Genomic DNA, 17,247 nt, shown 5'->3' with positions numbered 1-17,247 from the left:
TAATTCCCCAGTTCAGTTAGAGGCAGTTGCCTTAATTATTTGGGAACATTAAAGTTCATCACTTGTCTGTGATTCTCATTAGCCTAAAAAAAATAAATCTATAGTCAATACCTACATATTAATAACTATTCCATATACCTTCCAGAATGAAACATAGCAGACTGTTTTCTAACAATCTTTACATAATTTGGATACATTGTTGGCTGAATTCAGAAGCTAGCCTTCATCTTAATTCCTGTGCTGGAACTTAATCCATAAATGCAAATTAGCTGTATTGGCAAAAAAAAAAAAAAAGAATCCACTTAGTTTGCTGCCTATGCAGGTCTTCAACAGGAAGTAAAACTAGTTGCTTCGGTAGCTTAGTTAGTGTAAACTCTTGGGGTTTTTGCATCTGGGAAAGTATTGGGTGTAACATTGCTACATAACTGCTGCCAAGAGCTAGAATCAAAAAAAAAACCTACCTTGAATAAACCATTCTGTTTCTCATTGTGTATGGCATTGCCTGGAAGCAAAGTACCCCGTGAAAAGAACATGTTTGCAGATGAACCTTTTGCAGTGTCAGAAACACTTGTTGCCCACTGCTGGGGGCTCCAGAGTGGGCACTGTAGCTGCATCCAAGTTCACAGAGAGGGCTGAAGAGCTGGGGTCTCCCCAGTCCCAGTCCCTCGTTTGCACCACAGGCATATCCAGCCTTCCTTGCTTTATGGTGCTGTATGAGAGAAAAGCACCTGTTGAATGTACTCCGGTGAAGTGACAGCTGCTCTCTAATCAGAAGAGATGGCCTGGCTTTAAAAGAGCACCTACTCTCATACGATGTTACAGAAAACACAGAGATCTTTGAGGCCTAATGGACAGAACCAAAGTCTGTGCTTTGGAAAATGTCTCTTGAAAAGTGCCTAAAGAACATGAGTGACTATGGCCACCTCTCTGTATCCAGGGGTGAGCTCCCAGTAGCGGCTCATGGTGAAAAGACAGATTTGTCTCTCAAGAGGTGTACTTGTATTGCAAGTGGTTGTGTTTCCCACCCCTAGCTCCCAGTCAGTCCTGTGTAAGCACACTTTAGGGCCTTTGGCTTTGCTTACTGAAATGTTAGCAGAATGATTCCCTTTTTTGTCCCTTCCTGAAGAGGTGAAATACATTTTCTGCAGAGAGATGCTTCTGTTTTCCCTGGAGGTTACCACCTGTTAGATGCTGATGCACCTAACAATCATTCTGCACTGATGTGTATGAAATAATGCTAAAGTTACGAAGAAGCTACTGTCGAGCTGTGGTGCATAATTTTAAGGAGCAGGAAGTGCTTCCAAAGGAAGCTGTAGGCACACCTTTGCTTGTTACAATTAATAACAATACAAAAATACTGTTTGTTGGACAGGTGCATGTCTATAGTAATTTACCTTCCCTGTAGTAAATTTGTTAAAAGCCTGCCCCAGGTAGGTGAAATCCATAGTTTGTATCTGCAGCCAGACAATGATTTGTCAGTACTTAATAACCATAGTTACCTTCCTTGCATTCCTAAAGAGTCTACTCACTATTCATTCAGTAAGATCAATGGTTGTCTTGGTGTAGGATTAGAATTTTAGAATAGATGCTTATTCTAGTTGCAAACTTGTTAACTTTGTACTAAGAATATGACCTACATGTATATAAACACTGAGGTTCCCTGACGGGTTCTACCAATGCGGGTGTATTTGCATATGAAGATGCTTTATATCTGTTCGTTGTGTACATTTTGACAGTTGAATCGCAGTGACAGTGACAGCTCCACACTAGCCAAGAAGTCTCTCTTTGTGAGAAACGCTATGGAACGACGGAGCCTGAGAGTTAAACGGGTATGTGCTGCGTTACCTGCACGTCATTTAAAACAAAGTATGGGGAGAGTAGGAATACCAAATAACATGAAAGATACACTATATTTCAAGTATTTCAGCAAAAGCAACACAAGTACCACAATTATGTCCTGTAGTTTCAAGTTGAAATCTCAACATAGTGGTCTCACTCCAATGTCATCTCCCCTTCAACGAAGCCTGTGTTGTTTTAGTTGTGGCTGAAGCCAGCAGCAAGACACTGATGCTCAGCATCATGGCATTTGTTGTTGAACTTGAGCTTATTGTTGAACTTGAGTTACTGTCAAAGGGGTCTGGGTTAAAGAACCTGCATATTGTAAAGTGACACAAGATGGCCTGTGTTGCACAAAAGTCAACACCAGCAATATACATCCTGAGCAAATTTTAGTGAAGATTTCAAGGATTTAGATGTCCTTTTAAAGGGAATTTACTCTTCACCAAAAGTATTCAAGTAGCAAAAGGATTGAAGGACAAGAGAGGAAGATTCTATTTCTCTTGCATGAAATTCATTCTTACATAAATTTAGAGAGTTATATTTTAGTCTTAATTGTAACTAGAAAAATAGTCCTTTGGAAGCCTTGTTACCGGGTAGCAGGATTACGTTTTGCATAAGAAAAAAGAGGCTGGGATGCTGAGTACTCTGAGATGACTTCTCCTGCCTGACTTACTCATGCAAAAACCCACTGTGAAAGGACAGTAAATAATGTGAAATATGCTGAAGAAATGCATGTTTACAGAGTTTGTAACATTATGTGTTTGGTTAGGCCTTGAAAAAGCAAATATTTACAAAAATAAATAATGTAGTTGAAATCTGTGGGGAATTCTGTGTAGTGTTGTGTCTCCTGGTAGTGTCATCCCAGGGATCAGAATGGGGTTTTTTGTCTTTAACCTGTAAATATATCATTGTGCACTTGGTTGGAGCATTTATTTTTAGCTAGTGACTAAACAAAAATTCCAGGATAGGCGAATTTTTTGACTTTAGAATAAAGGACTGGTAAAAAAACCCAAAAAAATATTTGAGCTTTTCTGACTGTAATATGTCAAACCCTCCACCAGCCTCTCTAGGTATTAACTTTTATTGTTCTGTCTCCCAAACGGCTCAGCCTGTTTGCCAGCCGATCATGCGAAGAGCTGCGCTGGAGCGCCCCACGCGCACTTCCTTGGACTTGGAGCTGGACCTCCAGGCGTCGCGCACAAGACAGAATCGTCTCAACGATGAGCTCCAGGCCTTGCGGGACCTTAAACAAAAGCTTGAGGAAATGAAAGGTAGAGGAGAGGCAGACCTTCCTCTGTGTGTGCTAGAGGATGAACGTTTCCAGAAACTCTTGAAACAAGCTGAAAAACAGGTATGAGCAGCATTGAGATATGTGTGAGTAAATATGCCCCTACCTTTGCTATAAATTTGTTGAAGAATTTGGTCAATCTCGTTAAAAGATCTTTACAGAAGCTCACATTTGACTAATTACATCTCTGAATTACACAGTGTAATTACTAATTACATCTCTGAATTACACAGTTTTTGGGAGGTTGGTTGGGTTTTTAAATCATTAAGGAGATTATTGATGGGAATAGGGGCCTGGAGAGGTTGTTGGAGGAGTTAAAAGCCCAGCCAAGAAAAAAAACCAAAATCCACCCAACCTGCACAGTTGGAGGTATTCTGAACCTAACTGGTTCAGACCCTGACCACTCAGCTCTGGCATCACCTACTGTGAGCAGGAGGTTGGAGTAGACGCCTTCTGGAGCCCCCTTCCCATCCAAGTCAGTGAATGTACGTCAGTTTTCAATGCGGGGAGGTTGTGAGTGACAGCCAGGAGGGATCTATGCTCCTTAGCTCTTTATGGGTGATAGATACTAGGGTTTTGGTATGCCCATTTATTCAGAGTAGTAAAAATGGAAAGTTTTAACTAGGTGCAGAGGCCCTCCTCATAGGTAAGCAATAGTTGTTGGTTTTGTTGTTTTGTTTTTTTTAAAGCTAAATGTCAGTAAATAGCCTTGTGTAGAAGAGGAAAGGGTGATCCTAATATTTACATATACAAAGATGAGCTCTGAGTTAGATGTTAGGAATGAGATACTCCACATATAAGAGACAAAAACATAAACAAAAACATCACAGGACCAGCAGATGTCAAAAAGCAAATAAGACAAGAATTGCTAAGGAAAATACTTGGAACAAAACAAATCATTGCTTTAGCATCTAAATACGATTATGCCTGTAACATAAACACAGTTCATTTTTGGTTTCCCTTTTCAAAACGGATGAGAAAACTACAGAGGGTCAACAAGGATAGTCAGAGGAGGAAACAACTTCCATATTAGGTAGGAATGGCTAAGTAGCTACAACTGAAGTCCATACAACCATGAGTGCGGTGGAAGAGAGCAATTAATCATGGTCTTTAATTCTCCAAGAAGTAGAGAATTGAACAGATGGCAGGTTAAATGCAAGCAAACATAGCATGACATTCAGAAACTGTAAAAGTGTTTTCAACAAAACATTGAGTGCTACAAGTTTGCATAAGTTCAAAAAATTACTAATTTATTGATTTGCTAAATTTATGGTAGAAAAATGCATATAATGATACCACATATTTCAAGAAGTCCTTGACTGATACCTTAGGAAACAAAACTTTTCCCCAGTATGTTCTCCCAATTCTACATTTGTGTCCTGTTCTGTCTTCTGGTCCCTCTTGTGGCACCTGCTGTTGACTGTAGGTAGTGGAGTACTAAAACAACTATAAAACACTAGCAGAGTTTATGGTGAACATTGATGAGTGTTCTGAAAAACCCTTAGGCAACATGGGGGAAGATAGTGCAGTGTTTAAACTTACTGTAAGTGTGTTGGTTTTTACCACGTGAATTCATTATATGAATTTGATCTAAGTTTTAACCCATAAAAATAGTAGCTTATAGAAAAGAAGCATAGCTAAATTTATGTAGAAGTTCATAGTTTATGTCTAATGCTGGATGCAGTACAGAAATTATAGTTTCTGAGTGTTTCATTTAAATTACTCCCATTCAAAAGCTATTCCCTCTAGAACAAAGTATGCCTATGCAACATTTCTTATTATGAATCCTTTGGATTTGTGCTTTATTTCAGCTGGCTCTTTCAAGGCAGGAGGTAGGTTTGTCACATTTTGTATGGCTGCTGTCAGTGATCAACACCATTACACACACTGTGGTGAGGAATAAGGGTAATAATACACATTCCTAAAATATAGGAAGGCACTAGCACAGCATTTAAGTCCTCCTTTCCGAGATAAAAGTCAGAACAATGATCATAGTCACTCCACCTCTTTGAAGAGTGCTTACAAAGTTTCTAGAAATATTTCTACCCTTCAAATCATTGCAGCCTTCCCCTGCAGAGCAAAACAACCCTGAGAGCGCTGTACTGTGTTGTCAGTGTTTCCCCTTGGGTTAGCAAAACACAGCAGCCTAGAGAACATTGTCATAGATTATTTCTTAGATCCTGCAGGCATTATAATGGCACAGACTAATGCAGCAGCTGGAAACGCCAGAGAAATTGAGAGTCTCATGTGAAAAATGAAACTGCAGATGTGGGGAATGTTGAAAATCAGTGGCTGTTTGCTAGCATGTAGTTACTCTGCTTGAAGCCAAATCCACAGACTCCATACCTTCCCTCCCGTTCCTTCCACACCTTCCTAAGTGCAGCAAGTATGTAATGCCCACTAATACCTGCAGATCAGAAAACAGAGGTAATTCTGTGCACCAGAAGTGTTTTCTCTTGTTTAGATTGGATGTTTATGAGAAATCATGCAGTATTTCAAAGTTTGAGTCTTGAATCCGCATACAAGTAAGTTTTCAGACACCTAGTGTCCTCTGAAGTACTACTTCTGTTTATATCCAAAAAAGATTCCTGTAAATATCTTCTTTATTTCTTTTTAGTACATCTTCTATGTGGAGGTAATATGTAATTATGTCATCAATACCAATAATCCTGTCCTTGTCCCAATGATTTGGTGTTTAGCACAGTTAGCTTTTCTTTAGATTCAGTTTCTTCTATACAAAAACCACAGAAGAACAAGACAGGAAATAGCATTTCAGCTCTAATTTTGATAGAGTTTCTTCTCTGTCATCTTAAACAAGCTTAAGGTAAGCCCAGATAGAGACATTCCTATCTGAAACTTATATTTGGTAGGTAAGTGTTGTGAATGAGTGTTTTAAAGAATAAAGAAATGTGCTTAAAGAATCTGAGATCATAGTGTGGGGGGTGGGGGGTGGTGCATCACCACAGAATGTGCCAGATTTTTAGGACTTCCTGAATGTCTGGCCATTGTATTAGTGTGCCTTTCTGTATTTTTTATAAAGCACTCAAGAAACATGATGTAAATACAAACCTGGTCATCTACATACCTTCTCATATGCATATTCCTAGAGACGTTGGGCTGAAACCCAGGTTTCTCTTAGAGTATCCTGAAAAAAATAAATGGATTCAAAAATGAAAAAGGGATACATGGTAGTAGAGAGTTTAAAAAAAAAAGAAGTCCTCTATGCTCTTAAATCTGGAATGCAGTAATCACAAGAACCTCATGTATACTTAGGGAAAGGATAAAATTAGAAAATTTTGAAATATTGTATGTTTAGTGCTTTGATGATAAATATTAATTAGGGGAGCTGGTAAAACATATGGCCAGTGACATATGCAAAATTAATTACGACATTACCAGTTGTAGATTGCAAATTTATGTTCACTAACTAATAAAGAAAACAATATTTATAGGTTAATTTCATTTTTAAATCATAGCTATTTTAGAGTTGGGGACTGAAGAAGTTAACAGCAGTACAAGCTGACTGGATTTTGAGTCAGCTTTTGAAAGGGTGGTGCTCTTTCATGTAAAATACTTTCATATAGAAACCAGAGTGCTTTTCAACAGGGTACCACTATCCTGCTGTGAGCATCTTTCTTATAACTACCCAGTATTAAACTGATAGTATGGACTAGATCTTTTAAATTAGTTGGTTTTGTTGTTTAGGAGTCCACTGGGTTGAATTCTGAACTGGGATGTGAACTCCTAAGTTACAAACTAGCTTTGAAGATCACTGTTTCAGGCTTGCAAATTTATTTTAATTTGAGGTAATGAACAGAATTTTCAAGTCTCTAAAGAATCAAAAATTAAACTCTCTACAACTTTATAGTTGTTCAAGAATGTGAACTGCTTCTGTTGAATTTTGATGGCTGACAAAATTCAAAATACAATAAATAACATTTGTCTGACAGCCCCTGCGGTCTTGAAATGAAAGCACTGCCCACACCATGCACCCCACATGTGATGGGGGTGACAATACACTTGTTACAGAACTCACCTGTGTATGAATGGGGGTCATTTGTCTAAGAATTCCAGGTGACTGCCCACCTAAAATCAGCTGCTGTTCAAATTACTGGATATTCAGAAACCCTTGATAAAGTTTTTTAAAGCCAAAGTACAGCTACTAATAGCAGTCTTGTTGCTGAAATGGTGGATGGCATAGCTGCAGCTGTCCTGTTGATGCTTAATAAAGGCATAAGTAATAGAGCCAGCAATACTGAGGTGCAGAAATTCAGTAACTTACTGTGGGGTACGTAGCTGCTCAACTCTGTTCACGAAAGACCTTTGGTCTCTTGTTACCACTGGTGTTCTGTTCACTTGCCTTGGCTTTTACACCTCTACAGTGCAAAAGAAAGACATGCAAAATAGGTGCCATGTCATGAATAAAGGCACAAAAGTTCATGTTCCTTGCTAACATGGTCAACAAAACTTGAAAGTATATTTTCAGAGTACATCTTCCCTATTTTTTCTGTTGGTCACTTTAGAGTAGGTAAACTCTAAAGAGAGTTTAGAGTTTCCTGAGAGCTTTCGTCAGGAAATAAAAGTATTTTATATGGGAAGAGAATCAGTGGCTCCCAGTTCTAAAAAGATACTTGGATGGACAACATGTGTTCATACAAATTTAGGTCTAACTACAGCCCTAAGAAATAACAGAATTTATAAAACCTAGTAGCCACCTGAGATGGCATGGAATTTGCTCTATTTATTTTTTTTTGAAAAGCCCCATTACCTTACTTCACGGCCATGGCTTAGGCTCATGATGTCAGTCTTTTATCTTGCTGACCTTTTATATAGAGATTTGTCGGGGTCTCCTCCCCCGCCGTGTAGCCCTGGGAGAGGGGCCCTGAGGGCACAGACACGGGGCTTCCCTGTCCCTGCTCAGCCTCGTTCCCACTGGTTGGTTTGTGTTCCCTGCGCGGGCAGAAGGACCCTTGGTCCCGTGACTGGAACAGTTCCTGGGCAGAGCCCCGGCCATGCGGCTGGAGAAATAAACATCTCTGAAACAGCTATCAAGAATCTGTCCATATATATTTCTTTTCCACGGGACTCCTGGTTTGATATATGCATGTTACAGTAATCCCCTCTGTAACAGAGATTATCATAGATTCATTTAGGCAGGGAAAGACCTTTAGTATCGAGTCCAACAGTAAACCTGGCACTGCCAAGTGTTTTGCTTGACGTAGAGCATCTCTCACTTCTTTGAAACAAGTAGTTTTCATTATCAGCACAATACAGTTGTTTTTCTCGATACAGGCTGAACAGTCAAAAGAAGAGCAGAAACAAGGTTTAAGTGCTGAGAAATTGATGAGGAAAGCTTCTAAGGATGTGTGCCGGCTACGGGAGCAGAGCCAGAAGGTGCCACTGCAGGTGCAGTCATTCAGGTACGGCCTGTTCTGCTTATCATGCTCTTTTTAATGTAATGAAGTAACATGAAGTATTTCTAGGTATAATCAGACATGCCCTGTAGTATTAGTAAAAGTCCACATGGCTTTGACTTGCCAGAAACATCACGCATTTCTAAAATGGCTCTAGGTTGGAGTTTCAGAAGACCAGGCCTTAGTGACCTGCTCCTGTGGCAATTCAGAGCGTGGTGAGGAAGCCAAGTGGAGTGTCAGACCCCTGTGTGACATCTGCTGTAGGCGGGCACGGTGTGACTGTTGCCGTGGCTCACCTCACCCACAGAAGGTTGACAGGGGGCTTTAAGTCATGGGAGCTCTTCCAGTGATGGCAGAGGCCTGAAGCAAATCAGTGCTCAAGGAGAAGTAGGACAGATACAGCTCATCAGGAAACTCATTAACCACTACTTGTGCCTTGCTCAAGACTTAGTGTTAAAGAAAGATCTTGAGACCATCCTCTGTTTTGTTTCCTTTCTCCTTTTGGTTGCAAAGCAACCTATTACTTGAAGCAATTAATGAAGTGTTCTTGCTTAGCATAAGCCAGAATGAACACTTGTTATCTTAAACCTTAATTCTAACTGGTCTAAATTCCTAAAAGACTGGCCAGCTTACAGCCTGGAGGCCATGCTCCTATATAAAAATAAATATAAATCTATTGATTGAAAAATACAGTGCTTGCTCTTGCACATAGAAGCAGTACTGCAAGTTAATTTGGTTTGTTGTGTCAGTTAATGCACATTTTTAAAGTTTGAATTTTGGATTCCTTTATAGGAAATTTAAATCAGCTGCTAATAAACGTGAGACTTTTTTTCCTTTTTTTTAATCATCTTTTGTGAGCAGTTGGAGAAATCCATAAGCAAGTAGGGGCCTGTGAGGCAGCATGTCTTGCAAAACACAGCTGTAAGTGATGCAGAATCAAAGCAAGAGAGAAAGGAAAGGGGTTCCTCAGCAAAGATGTGCTACAGCTAAGTTATTTATCTTCAGTTTGAAATTCAGAGCATCTTGAAGATTTCACTTTCTGTGCATGTCTTGAGAAGGGCTTTTGGTTGGTGCTGGTCATTTAACAGTCATCTCAGACAGACTGCTGCCCAAATCTACAGGAACATGTAAGACTGCTCAAAACATCATTTCCCTGCAAGAAGGGTATCGAAAGGCTCCATTGTCCTTCATTTTCTAGTCACCACATTAGGAAGAGAAAGCCAGTTTAGGCTGATTTTGCTCTGAGCTATTCTTTTTTATGGGAACTCAAGCTTCACCAGTGGAAAACATGGTTTAGTCTTCTGGATAAATACTTACCTCCTGAGGCTGAATTGTACATGCCCTGCTAGTTGGACTTGTTAGAGTGCTGTGGCCTCAGACTAATCACAGAGAGACATTTTTAAAGCTCTCAAGAAGAATGACTCTTCTGAGATTGAATTTTTAAGCCCCCAATACTTCTCTTCCGCTTTCTAGCCTGCTAGTAGGCAAACCTGTGTAAACTTGTTATGCTTCAGTAATGTCTCAGTTCATAGGTGACAGAAATGGTAACAGCACAGGGGAAGCAACTGGAGAATGGGTTGACAATTTTTCTCTGAGTCTTGCCCAGACACAACTATTCCCCCCTTGCCCTTTTCCCATGTCAGGATAAAATGATTTATTTTGCCTTCTCATCCCCCCCACCGAAAATATCATCATAGGAAATTCAGTGACTGGAACAATATTTCAGTCATACCATTGCAGTTATTAATGAAATACTGATGTTTTTTCTGTTTCAAAACTGGAACTGCTTTTTACATAAAACTGCCTAAGAAGGTAATTGTGTCATTTGTTGTAAATTTGTTGTAAATAAATTTTCTGTATATTTTCCAAACCTGTGTTTTAAAGAAGTATGCTCTAACCTTAGCAACTCTACAGCAGATGACATTGCAGTCATGCAACAAATGGTAAAGAAATCCCTTGTTTTCTTTTCTGATTCAGGGAGAAGATAGCATACTTCACAAGAGCAAAGATCAGTATACCAGCCCTTCCAGCTGATGATGTATAATTACGCATTTTCACTGAAATGTTTTTCCACTTGTTCATATCTTTTCAGATGAGCTTTGTAGTTCCAGTGATGTGCTTTCAAAGATCTTCTATTTTACATTCACTATTGAGATGTTTATTTGTAAAATAGAGTGAACTGAATTGTTGTAAGCTTAAAACATGGCAAAAAACCCCAACAAACAGAAAACCAAAGTAGATAAATTTCGGTATACTGATGCTGATTTTGTACAGTTTGTGTGTATCGCATCTGTGTTTTTATTTTGTAAAGATGGAACAAAGGCAGTACTAAGCATGTATCCTGTTGAACTGCACTGTGTTGAGAAAAATTATGTTCAACAGACAATTGTTTATCTTTTCACTATTTTCATGTGAGCAGACTGTGAAGATGGCTGTTCTGCCATGCAATACTTTTGTACAAGAGTGTAACTTTTATAGTTAACCACAAACATAAGCGCCTTTCCAAAACATCCAGGCTGCCTCACAACAGCTGCTGATTAGATTTATCACCCATGTTGTAATTTTGTTTCTGAAAATAAATTTCTTCTGGTTTGTTTTTTAATACTTTGTAGGAAGACACAGAGTTCAAAGTTTAGTTTTGTGAATGTACAGTACTTTAACCTGCACTAAAAGGTTTCTTGCATCTGCGAGAGAGTGAGAAAGGCAAGGCAGACAAGTAACCCTAAAAATTTACTTTGAGACTACCAAAAGGGGCAGCTGCTTTCTGAGCCCAATGAATCAAATTCATAATACCAACACTGAAACTGAAATAGTTATACCCACTGTGCACTTAAAAATGAGAGTTTCTCTCTGTTAATCGTTTGTCCTAGGGGGCTCTCTGATTGCCAGCTAGGAACACATGAAGGAGTGTGCTAGGTTTACAGATCTGAAGATGCTTCATTAAAGGATTTGTACCAGAAAAAAAATCTCTCACATGCTAACTCAGATATCAGCAGTCCTGTTGGTAAGGTAAACCCTTTCTGAAAAAGAAAAGCTCCTGACTAGAAATCTGCACAAATTTTGGTACAGTAAATAACAATTCTTAAAATATACAATTGACCCTGTATGCAGTTGGGGGTGCACAGGTTTAATGAATAGATGTGAACAGCTTGTTTCAAATATGTCTTACGTGCTTCTTCCTAGCAGGCTGCTTCATCAGAAGGCAACTTGGATGCCCTCTGTACATTGGCTGTAGGTGTTCAAGCAGTCCTGTCTTGGTAAAGCAATTGGGGTCATCTTCCATGGGTACTGTGTAAGTAGGTGGATATTGCAGAGAACAGAAATTTTTCATTTTCTACTTAGTTTGTTGCACTCAGATGTATTTCATTCACTGGCTGCAATTTTCTTCCCCAAGCAACAAGCCACATTGCATGGACTTCATCTTTCAGAAGTGCTATAATTACTGGTGAGCAAATGGAAACAATATAACCACAATATGGTAGCAGCTGTCTTAGATTCAAAGTGACAATTCTGTGATGACAGGTCTGTGTAACACCCAAAGGTTTTCTTATGCACAAATACATCAGTTCACTGAAATATAAAGCCAAACATGCTATTTTGAGCAAGATGACTGATTGAACATTCGTTATGAATGCCCCATTTGTTTTTTGTGTCTTGGGTTTGAGATAACATTCATGTTTGAAAGGTCAATTTAAAAAAAGCTGGAATTATTTAATGTAGAGGTGAAATGAAGGTTGACAGTTTCAACTTCTCAATTTGATTATATAAGTTGTTTGTAGAATGATGTTTAGAGGTCTACTTTATGATTTTTCTTTTATTTATTTACAGTCTTATTTATGTTCTGTTTATTATAGTTCAGTTCTGGCCATAAAAATATTTGTCATTAAGGATGCTATTCTGAAAAATACTTAGAGGTATCTAAATTTTAGTCCAGTTAGTTGGTTTTTCTCAAATGTTGAATAATTTTCCAAAAAAAAGTATTATTGTCTGAGTTGTAAGCATAAGGTGAAGTCAAAACTTGAGTATTGCTGGCTTCAGCTTACAAAACTCCTTTAAATGAGAGACTTAGACATATTCATGCTCTTCATTTTCCAGATTGGTAAAGTTGAACACATTTATAGGCAGCTTTTAACAATTCCGGGTTTGGAGTTTGGGGTTTTTTACTAATTCAACGTGTCACACTTGAAACACTCAATAGAATAAGCTAAAATAACACATACAAATAAACTCCTGTCAGTTTAAAGTGATAAATATTACTCTTGAAGTGAAATCTACCCTGCACAGCAGGGTGTAACGAATGTAATTAGTTCTATTGCCAGGTACCAATGTCACTGCAGTTGCATATATCAAAATGTAAATATTACTGGTACAAGAATATTTAGCCAAATGAGCTAGGTTTAGCAGAAATTGTAATAGAACACAAATCAAATAATTTTAAGATTATTTTTCTTTTTACTATTGCTATGTTTATACTGTATTAAATATCAAATGCTCAGGACTGAACTAAATATTTAATCAGGTTATATTCTGAATGTGTTTCTGTTCTAATTTTGTCTGTAAGAGTATGCAAGTACATTACATAGATTAACGTGTCTCTGCACTTTTCATATGTTTCAGTGATTGGAAAATACATTTTTTTTTAACAAAGCTCTTTTCTAGACCAGTGTTTTATTTAATTCTTTTATTGCTCTTCTGTCTCTTTATATGGTCTTTGCAGAAACAGATGGCTGCTACAGCTTTGTCAATGTAAAATCATGGCAATTTATAGAAAGTTCACATCAATCACTGACAGTGCTAAGGATAAGTTATATGGAAACTAATTCATATACTTGAAGTTAGTTCTTTACATTCATGAAGGAAAAACTGCACCAGCAATGAACACGGTTGAGTCTCCTCCAGACAACATCTCATTATTGCCCAGAAATACTGGGTGTCCTTAGAGAGAGAGAGAGATTGGACAGGGATAGAGGTGGTCATATTCTCTCTCCCTCTCTCTCACAATTGAGAATCTGGCATTATGTGATGTTATGTCTGAGAACATTTAGTTTACTGTAAATGATACAGGCCCAGCAAACTTCATTCAAGGTTGTACTGCATTAGGTTTTTGTAATGCATGTTGAACTGGTGCTACAAACTCTTTCAGACTTCAAGTAATATTATTTTGTAAAAAATACATAGTTTAAAGCAGCCCCAGTAGGAGTTCTGCTATTTAAAATATGGTCAAGTCTCCGTGCAGGCCTAGAGATTAAAATTTTTATACTCACTCCCCCAAGTTATACAACAAAACCAAAATCTGACATTTATCAGACTTGGAAGAAATACAGTGGTGGCTTAGATTGCCATAGCTCATCAATTCATGTAATTAAAAGTGGAAATAAGTAGTGATTAAAGGAACTACTCGGTAAGAAAGAATCCCACCCCTGATCTTGTAAACAGTAACCTGTCTGTTCAGCAGGTCTGTCTCTCTTACTGTAACACAAGCAAGAAGTCAGAAAACCTGGTATCTGCCCTTTTTTAAGTCTTCCATTTCCAATTTCCAGATGCCGATGGGCATCTTGTATATCTGCCACTCCTGCTGCTGTCGTAAGTGATGGCCAGATGATAAGCAGATTGTAGAGAGGAGTAGAGATCCCCCTAGAACTAGAAAAAATCCACCAACCCAATCACTGAACAGTGCATCCCCTATTGCCCATCTGGGCAGAATCTCTGTGATGTCATCATTCCAAATCTCCTGGATTATAGTGTCAGCAAGGGACAGAGTCTCCAGCTATCATCTGGAGTATTCCTCCAAGTAGTAACAGCTTTTTTTTATCTTCTGCTCTGTATTCTCTATCTTTAGGCAGTCCAAACCAGGACCGGAGATCACAGGGCTCAGAAGTCATAGTCCATTTGATGTAGCTACTAAAGTAATGGAAATCTTGAATTCTAGGAAAGAATAAAAATCTTTAGACTGTGTTCCTACATCCTTTGCCAGAGTCCCATGCTCCAAAGCTCTGGTGCATTTATGTCTAAGCTGAGATTTTTCCAGCCTGGTAAGTAGTTACAGGTAGCAGTTAAAATCCATCCTAACACAGACAACAGAAATCCAGCTAACAATAGCCTATGTCCGTTTGCCAAGTTCGTTTTTTGCAGTCATAGAAGCACCAAACAATTCGCTTTTGCAGGCACTGTTCTGCTCAGTTCTTTGTCATGCTCTGTCATACATAAGCACAAGTTAAAACAATGCTCTATGAAGCATGAAATACTTCTCCCCTCCCTCCTGCTTGTGTTGCCTGGTTCCATGTGCAGTGTTTGGGGGACTGGGAGGTGGCATGGTACACCAGTAGCAGAAGGGTGTGGCCACAGCTGGGCTCACTTTTCATTAGTTTTTGGTTTGTTTTTTTCAAGAAAAGCATATACTTGTTTTTCCATCAATCAGCTAAAGCATTACAGCAGTTTTGCTAATTTTGGCATCTCCCAGTTTGTTTTTAAGTTTTAATACCACACTGATGCACTTCCACTTAGACCAAATAACACTCTCTGCTTTGTGGCCAGTTAAATGCCATGTTTAAAGTCAAATATACAGCAATATCTTCCAAACATGAGTGAATGGAACTTGAGGGATCTTGGATAGGATGCATAATGACTCAAGACCAGTGTCAGAGGAAGATAGATACACTGGCTTTTAAAGCAGCATTTCTCAGCCTATTTTTGGTGCATAAAGTATGCAGGTGCCAGAAACTCTTAGAGTAACTTGTATGGGCAGTCCAATGTGGCAGACTGGGGAAACACAGCTTGCTGGGTCTGAGCACCCACACCATCACACCCCATGCACAAAAAGACAGTTGCAAAGCTTGCTACAATTTCAGAAACCTACTATTCCAAATACACAGAAAAACCATTTGATGCACTGCAGGTATTCAGACTGTTTAGGACAGGAAATCTCCTCTAAGTTCGTATGTCACTGCATCAGTCAAGTGGAAAATTGCAACAGGGAGTCAAACTTCAGGGCTTATTTCATTGGTTACATAAAAAAGGAAGCACATTTTGGTTAAAATCCAAGCTGTAAGAGAACATGCATATTCATTTTCAGGCTTTTACTGTGCAGTTAAGAAAGCAAAAGCACCTTTTCTGTGCAGTCTCTGAAAACTTCAGTGTTTTGTTGCGATACAGTTTTAAGCAGTTCCACAGGTGAGAAAACACACCATCTTCCAATACCAGTTTATGGAGAAAACAGACAAATTTAGGAAATCAGCTAGGTAACAAAGAGTCCTTTGAATTACTACCGGAACAAGCTTCTGGCTTGCATTAGGGTTTGGAAAAGATAGGGCAGTATTTCTGTACTGCTTAAAACCTTCCATGTTAAGGCCTAGTTTCAGTTTCCAAGCATTGACACTGATCCTGCTGCTCTGCTACTGCATAATGGACCGAAGACGGACGGACTTCAGTTGAACAGATTGTGCAATTAAGTAGGGATCCTCCTAATATAAGACAAAATCCAGCAAGCCAGCCAACAAACAATGCTTCCCCAAAATCCCACCTGGGAACAATATCTGGTATATTCTCATCCCAAAATTCCTGGACTGTGGAATGGGCAACCCAGGAAACTGGGACAATAGCTGTAATCCCTGATATCCAGAAGAGCATTCCTCCAAACAGCAACAACCGTTTCTTTTGTTCCTGTTGTCTTTCACCAATTTTCAAACAGTCCAACCCAAATCCTGAGAGCAAGAGGCCCAAAATCCCTGATCCATTGGAAAAAAACATCAAAATCCTAGAAATCCTGAGCTCTGGAGGCAAGGCTAGGAAAGAATCGAAGTCCTTGCATTGCATTCCACCTTCTTCCTGTACAACACAAGCTTGCCAGAGTCCCATAGTCCAGATCTCCAGTTCATTTAGTTCCAAGTTAAGATTTTTCCACTGGGGTAGATAGGTGGTGAGGCAGGACAGGACCCATCCCAACAGAGAGACCAAAATGCCACTTAATTGCATCACTGGTTGATAGACTAAGGCCATTGTAAGAGCAGAGTTCTGAAAGCTTGAGGAGAAAGGTTTCCCCAGCAGTTCTGTACCAACTGCTACCTTGAGTGATGGTAGAAGCTGTGATGATTCTAGGTCTCTGCTGCCCCAAATATAAGCCCTTGCTATTAACCCTTTGCAAGCTCTGAAACACTTTTTTGTTCTTCACAAATATAAAGTTTCACATAAAGGACGAAGGACTTCACTAAACCATGAGTTAGGTTTTCCGATAAGGATTTGATCTGTTACCTTCCAATTTGCTTGGTAAAATTATATCCCAATGCCTGATGATTACAAGCCTGAGGATGAACAAAGAGGGCTCTATGACCCCTCACCCTAAAACACAACAGAAATCTTTGTGCTTCAATACGGATTAATTAGATTTTAAGTGGTGATAAAAAGGCAGCTCTGTGTGCAACAGGACTTCATTGTAATAGCTAAATTTGAGATTTCAGGGATGTAAATCAAGGCCTTGTAAAGAAAGGTAGACTGTTTGCCTATAATCTTTATTCTTAGACTTCCTCAACATACATAATGGCTTATCTTCCACTGCCCTGTTTTATGTCCCCAGCACTGTAAAAGACGCTTTGTAAAAGATCCTTATGCTTCACATTTTCTACATTCATTTCTTTTAAAGTGGGCTTTGTTTTGACTGACTCTTAAGGGGAAAAGGAGACGGGTATGGTGAAAGTACCGTAGGAAATGAAA

The 17,247-nt window shown here is 39.0% G+C and overlaps 2 protein-coding genes and 1 pseudogene across 3 annotated transcripts in view; 1 reads left to right on the top strand and 2 right to left on the bottom strand.

Annotated features, from left to right (window-relative positions):
• The window catches only part of WWC2 (WW and C2 domain containing 2), a 95,563-nt gene extending 82,375 nt beyond the window's left edge, over positions 1-13,188 (top strand). For both annotated transcript variants that reach the window (XM_032109915.1, XM_032109916.1), the window contains exons 20-23: positions 1,737-1,829; positions 2,948-3,190; positions 8,420-8,547; positions 10,519-13,188. In XM_032109915.1, coding sequence (XP_031965806.1) covers positions 1,737-1,829; positions 2,948-3,190; positions 8,420-8,547; positions 10,519-10,585 — 531 coding nt within the window. In that variant the 3' untranslated portion in view covers positions 10,586-13,188. The remainder of the gene's footprint in view (positions 1-1,736; positions 1,830-2,947; positions 3,191-8,419; positions 8,548-10,518) is intronic.
• A 578-nt stretch (positions 13,189-13,766) lies between these two features.
• Positions 13,767-14,854, bottom strand: LOC116444732 (annotated as a pseudogene).
• A 1,028-nt stretch (positions 14,855-15,882) lies between these two features.
• Positions 15,883-16,536, bottom strand: LOC116444486 (claudin-22-like). The gene has a single exon (XM_032109919.1). The coding sequence runs from the start codon at positions 16,534-16,536 to the stop codon at positions 15,883-15,885; it is 654 nt and encodes a 217-aa protein (XP_031965810.1).
• Positions 16,537-17,247: the final 711 nt, after the last annotated feature.

This window comes from Corvus moneduloides, chromosome 5 (assembly GCF_009650955.1).
Source record: "Corvus moneduloides isolate bCorMon1 chromosome 5, bCorMon1.pri, whole genome shotgun sequence".
NCBI lineage: Eukaryota > Metazoa > Chordata > Aves > Passeriformes > Corvidae > Corvus > Corvus moneduloides.
Note: the sequence above shows the minus strand (reverse complement) of the source record. Positions and strands in the feature narration are given on the sequence as shown.